Source organism: Electrona antarctica, assembly GCF_951216825.1.
Source record: "Electrona antarctica genome assembly, chromosome: 10".
NCBI lineage: Eukaryota > Metazoa > Chordata > Actinopteri > Myctophiformes > Myctophidae > Electrona > Electrona antarctica.
Window position 1 is genome coordinate 12532110 of NC_136791.1, and position 6409 is coordinate 12538518.

The 6409-nt window shown below is 41.6% G+C and overlaps 1 protein-coding gene across 1 annotated transcript; it reads left to right on the top strand.

Annotated features, from left to right (window-relative positions):
- Positions 1 to 1742: 1742 nt before the first annotated feature.
- On the top strand, positions 1743 to 3148 carry LOC306931123 (uncharacterized protein). The gene is made up of 3 exons (XM_079512327.1): positions 1743 to 1931; positions 2368 to 2466; positions 2922 to 3148. The coding sequence occupies exons 1-3, from the start codon at positions 1767 to 1769 to the stop codon at positions 3078 to 3080; spliced, it is 423 nt and encodes a 140-aa protein (XP_079368453.1). The 5' UTR covers positions 1743 to 1766; the 3' UTR covers positions 3081 to 3148.
- Positions 3149 to 6409: the final 3261 nt, after the last annotated feature.

Sequence of the window (6409 nt, forward strand, 5' to 3'; positions counted from 1 at the left end):
AGAGTCAGACTCAGACCGTCAACAAATTCAGTAGCCTAGATGTCTAGGTGGTTGCTAGTTTTTGTGCTGAGGCAGATGACATGATTTTACATACAGAAAAAAGGGTGTTAATCACCACACATATCAGTCACACATATTGATGTGTCCATGTCCTTCCAGGGTGTCTTCATCTCCCGAGTGACAAAAGGAGGCCCCTCAGAAAAGGCAGGGGTCCATGTTGGAGACAGAGTGCTGGAGGTTGGTCAGGAATCATTTAGTGATGTTTTTAATCTCTCTTACTGCGACAATTAAATTATTATGAATAATATGAATCACATTCACATACTGATAACCTTGAACAGATGGAAATGACATGAATGCATCTGGGCTTTACTGGGCACTGCAGTTCCTCTTCTGACCATAGGAGGGCACTGTAAGACAAGGATAATGCAGTACTTCAGTCAGAACCAAATGCTTGCAGTTATTTTAATGAGAGTCAGAAAAAGAATAGAAGGCAATAAAATCTATCTTTGGTTGGTGGTGGCTAGGAATGAAATGATAATTTAAGCAAAAATATCTCTGGCACCTTGATAAATCTATTCGAGTGACCAGACTGTAAATAGACATGGCTATTCTCAGAGAATCCGTGGTGGTGTGTGTGTCACTTGCTTCGGTTACCCACCCCTTGACCTCTGCTACTTCCTCAGTCCTAAAAGTGTCGTTTAACCATGAAACCATCCGTCCAGGTCGATGGCCTCAACATGCAGGGGGCGACGCACCAGGAGGCAGTCAGTGCCCTCAGGAATGCTGGGAGTTGCATTAAGATGAAAGTGGTTCGAGAGAGGAGGCTGCTCCGTGACAGCCCTGTTGCAGAGGTGGACAAAGTAGGCCTTTTTGATTGATTGATTGATTGATTGATTGATTGATTGATTGATTGATTGATTGATTTTGATTGATTGATTGATTGATTGAAATATGTATTAACAGTTTGCAGAATTACAGTACATTTCAAGCACAAACTCAATACAAAGACTGTTAACTGTGAGTGGACCACCCAATTAAGCATTACACTTGTTTACAAATGTTCAATTCATCAAAAACTACTCAACCCTAGCAGTATTTGAGTTCAAGTATAGATAGGCTACAATACTGAGTAATATTACTCCATCTCCACTGCAAGTGAAAGTTGCTCAGTCAAATTTGGACCTCACCTAAGTTAATGTAGGCCTACTAGAGTACTTGCTTTAAAAAAATCACACCCGTGTGAACTGAGTGGTGCAACTACACATTTATTGTTAAAGTTACTGTATCTGTGATGTCAGTGACGTCACATACTAACCATAGCAACCATGCTCTTTTTTTGGGTTGCTAACCATAGCAACCATGCTCGTTTTTTGGTACGAACAAACACGGGTACACGGGTACAAAGCCAGTTGTTGGAGTGGTTTGCACCACTCAAAAATATGTATGTTTTCAAAAGTATGAGCTTTTAAAAGGACTTAGGTTAAGTGCATTAGCCTACTGCATTGACATTTTCCCCAAAAAAGCCACATTTTTTGGGAAATAGCCGAATCTACAAGCTCACAACGCACATTTTTAATAGGGCTTAAAGGTCAAAAGTACAATATTTGTCTTTGAACTGTAGAAGTGGAGCGAAAGTCATAGATTAACACAACAAATACTCAAGTAAAATTCATATACTCAAAAATGTGTATGTAAGAAGTATACACAGTAGTACTCAAGTAAAATGTACTTAGTGTATACGTTACTGCCCTGTTGTACAGGAGATGGAGGTCTCACAGCAGGGTGGACAGCCATGCAACCAGGGGGCTGGAAGCCTGAGATCCAAGCTGGCTGCAGCGGAGAGCGCCGTGGACTATTTGCACAAGAAGATAGAGGCCGTTGTCTGCAACAAGAAGATAGAGGCAGTCGTCTGCAATGGCAACGGAATTGTGAGTGGCACAGAGAACATAACATGTTAATGTTAAACATGTAAATTAACTCATAAAGACCCGAGGCCGTCATCTAAATCGTTTTTTTGGGGAAAAACATTTTAAAAATAAACGTATGTTTCTATTTCTATGTCAGTGTTTTTCCATGTCATGGACCCCCAGAATTATATGTGTTTAGCCTCGGACCACCCCCATCTCAAAATATTTTGTCCCAGGGACCCCCAGAAGCAAAGATTTGAGTTAAATATGTTTGCGTAAAAAAATATATTCTGTAGCCCCGCTGTGAGCTTGTAGATCTGCTATTTTTGAATAGCCAAAGTATAAAATATGGTTAAAGTGACTAAAATGTCTTTGACACAGATGCTTTCCCGGCTATTCAGTGCGTTTGTGTGTGCAATCACTGTTTATTCTCTACCCACTTGTTTATGTCTTTCAGTCTGATTTGGAGGGTGGCCCTAATTGGACCTTACTTGAACGAGGGCCACGAGACTCAATGAAAATCCGTTCACATCAAGTGGGGAAACACACCATGGCGGTGAGCAGGGCTCTCAACTGGCACGACATATTTTCGTCAAATTTTAGGCCGCTATACTTATGTATAATTCGCTATTTTATCTCTGGCATGAATCTCACTCCTTAAAACCATATTAATCCACAATCACACATGCTTATCAAAGCAATCAATCTTCAGAGATTGCTTGTTTTCACAAGCATGTGTGATTGATGTGGATTAAATGAGAAATACACTTATGTGTGTCCCCCCCTGAACTTCTTTGAGGCCAAATCTTGTCGCAAAAGTACCAGAAGGACTTTGGAGCGCTGGCTGTAATTCCTTTCTTATTGTGAACCTCGGTGAGCCGTGCACCCGGCAAACTGCATTATACAGACTGAGTGTGTTTGTTTTTTGTTTTCTGCAAATCATGTCGCAACCTGCCTGACTTTTTGATTTCCTTCCAAATGTTGCTCCATTCCCTGGCAATCACCTGACAGATTCCACGGATCATCCTCACTCATCCGTCAATCTCAGATGACGAGGCGGAGACCGAAGATCAGTGTCCTGTGGCCGAGGGAGATGCACTGGAGGGCTTTGACATACAAGACAACCGTATGGTGTCTGATTGTTTCAATACTGCTTTCTACCCACTTTGACCTCAGGACTGACTGACAGACAGACAGACAGGTTCAAGGTTAAACCTTGAATAACTGAAACAATTCAACCAGTGAACCTTGAACCTCTGACCAGCTCTCCATTATTCCTACACATTCAAATCTTCAGTGTTAAAGGACAACTTTGTTTTTTTACAACAAGGGTTCATTTATTAGTTTGTAATGATAATAATTAAAAGATGAGTGTCATGAAAAATGTCATGTATTGATTTCTATCGTTATAGCGATTTTTAACTGAGGGACGGGGACATTTTACACAGGCTATTTTTGTCCGAAGGCATGGAGATCAGGGAAGAACCTCTGCCCCAAATGTTTCACATCGGCCTGTTATAGTGTTGTAGAGGCAGATTTTTGCTAAACACATTTTTGAGTGGTGTAAACCACTCCTACAACTGGCTTTTGTGTGCAGAAAAAAATGAGCATGGTTGCTATGTTCAAAATAATTTCTGACGTAACGAAATCATACCCGGGTGAACTGGATGACCGTAGCAACCATGCTAATTTTTTCTGCACAAAAAAAGCCAGTTGTGAAATCACATCCGGGTGTGATTTCATTACGTCAGACATTACGTCAGACCACAGCTGATCATGCTATATAAAACCTTACACCACTCAGTTCACACGGGTGTGATTTTTTATATTACTCCTACAGATTTTGTCCAAACATCACACAAACCAAAGTTGTCCTTCAATTTTACTGCGGTGGCCATAAGGGTCCATTTGGTTCCATTTGTACATAAATTGATACGTTAACACTGAGAATTTTTATTGTGTACTGAAACATTTTGAAGTGAAATACGGTAGCTATTAATGATTAATAAGATTTTGCACAAATTTCTGGAATATATGTTTTTTATTTTATTATTACTGTCATGGCACAGCTATTCCTTTTAAGAGCTAATTTGTTGTTTTATGTATTTACTTACTTATTTATTTAGCCAGGCTAATTGAATTGCTGCTAACTGTACACGCACAGTGAAGTCCTGACTGTTATTTTAACCCTTCAGGTTTAATTAACATTGAGGATTTTCGGCTGTGTTCTATAATAATGTGTCAGATGATGGATGAAAGAATGAACCACGTGTTTACCGGAAGCTTTATTTATTTTTTTAGCTTTATTTTTTTAGAGAAGACAAACAAGCAAACATCGAAAAACATGGACACACAGCAAAGTCCAATAAAACCAAAAGACCATTCGACCACACCTCCACGTTTTATATGTTTATAATTATAAATGCTGTATGACTGATGCTAGCTACCTCTCCTATGAACCACTGTGCCACTGTAAGTACTGTAAGTAATGGTTGTGGAACTTGTGGTTGATAATGTCTCTGCCCATGACATCGTCAAGCCCTCATACTTTTTTTATAGCGTGTGCTAAGATAAAATGCCACATGCCTGAAGTTACTGCATGTCAGCAGTGAGAGTGCTTCAGAGCGGTATGACAGAGTGACAGTGCTTCAGAGCGGGATGACAGAGTGAGAGTGCTTCAGAGCGGGATGACAGAGTGAGAGTGCTTCAGAGCGGGATGACAGAGTGAGAGTGCTTCAGAGCGGTATGACAGAGTGAGAGTGCTTCAGAGCGGGATGACAGAGTGACAGTGCTTCAGAGCGGTATGACAGAGTGAGAGTGCTTCAGAGCGGGATGACAGAGTGACAGTGCTTCAGAGCGGGATGACAGAGTGAGAGTGCTTCAGAGCGGGATGACAGAGTGAGAGTGCTTCAGAGCGGTATGACAGAGTGAGAGTGCTTCAGCGCGGGATGACAGAGTGACAGTGCTTCAGAGCGGGATGACAGAGTGAGAGTGCTTCAGAGCGGGATGACAGAGTGAGAGTGCTTCAGAGCGGGATGACAGAGTGAGAGTGCTTCAGAGCGGGATGACAGAGTGAGAGTGCTATGAAGTGTGGTGACAGAGTGAACTCTGCTTCCCATCCAACAGCACCTGCAGGTGTGTCTGAGGCTCTGAGCTATAGGTTTGATTTCTGTTTTAGAGTTAAGGTTTTAAAACTATATTACAAATGAGATACTATCAAAATGGATGCAATATCTTATACTAATCCTGCTGCAGAGAAAAACAATGTCCTTTCAGCTTTAACTACCTGCCTTGTATAATTTTGTGGCACTATTACACATTCTGACAGTATTCGTTTCTTACATTACTGAATAGAGATTTCTCAATAAATTTGAGTAAATACACCTTTTTATATTCTCTCTTTTGTACTTGAGATACTGTATAAGCAATGTTCTGCATTGGATAAGTATGGTACAGTAGTTACGTGATGATATATAGTTACTTGCTGATGCTAAATCTTGCGGCATTGACGCTGAATATTGAACTGTTTGACATTGCATAGTCATAGTCCAAGCCCACATGCATGCATGCACACACACCATAAACAGAGCATTCTACAAAGGTGTGCATGAAGCTAAAAATAAGACATTTACATTTACATTATATCTGCTGTCGGGCAGAAACCACCGAACTCCAACATTTTCATTTTCAGGAAATGAAAAAAAAATCACACCCGTGTGAGTGGTGCAACTCCGTGTGGGGGTCCCCTTGGGGTCCCCGGGGGGTCCCCGGAAGTTCCAGACCCACAGGAACGTGCCCAGCGTGCTGGCCTGGTTCCGGCGAGCCGCCGCGTGTCCGAAACGGTCGAGAAATGACATCAGAGTTATCGTGTGAGGGTCCCCAGGGGGTCCCTCTACTCTACTGTACTGTACTGTCACTGTACTGTACTCTACTGTCACACTCAAAATCATATACAGTTAATACAGTATGTCCTTGTCCTTTACAGATGGTGCATGTGCAATGCATGGATGACTGATTTCACACTGCTGATCTAATGAGCGCAGATTATTATTATGATTATTATGGGGCGGTGGTGCCTCACAGGTAGAGTGGCCGGTAGAGTGGCCGGATATGGGAATCGTGAGGTTTCCAGTTTCCAGTTCCAGCTAAGTTAATGGACATCTTCGTAAGCGTCATGACAGCTGTCATCTGATTGTGATGCATGCTTGGCTCTATAGTTCCACCATTGCTACTGGTGAGGTTTAGCAATGACACACTATACGATTCAAATTTCAATACCAACACATTACACATTCTATTCTACAGTGAGGATCTGACTCAGACCATTCTGGTGTCTTGTCCCAATGGGCAAGGCTAGACTGAGAGTCAGTTACCGTACAGGGTTAGAGTCATAGTCAAAGAAATGTAATGAGGTACAGTACACAATACTGGCTGGTCATGAAACTGGGACTGGTGAGAATTTATCCTATACACAGTAAAATTGTGGTAATTTAACAGTA

Excerpts from the sequence above, each read along its gene's own strand:
- LOC306931123 (XM_079512327.1), top strand. The coding sequence starts at position 1,767 with ATGGAGGTCTCACAGCAGGGTGGACAGCCATGCAACCAGGGGGCTGGA. Across the intron at positions 1,932-2,367 it reads TCTGCAATGGCAACGGAATT|TCTGATTTGGAGGGTGGCCC; the intron begins GTGAGTGGCACA and ends TATGTCTTTCAG. Across the intron at positions 2,467-2,921 it reads TGGGGAAACACACCATGGCG|ATTCCACGGATCATCCTCAC; the intron begins GTGAGCAGGGCT and ends ATCACCTGACAG.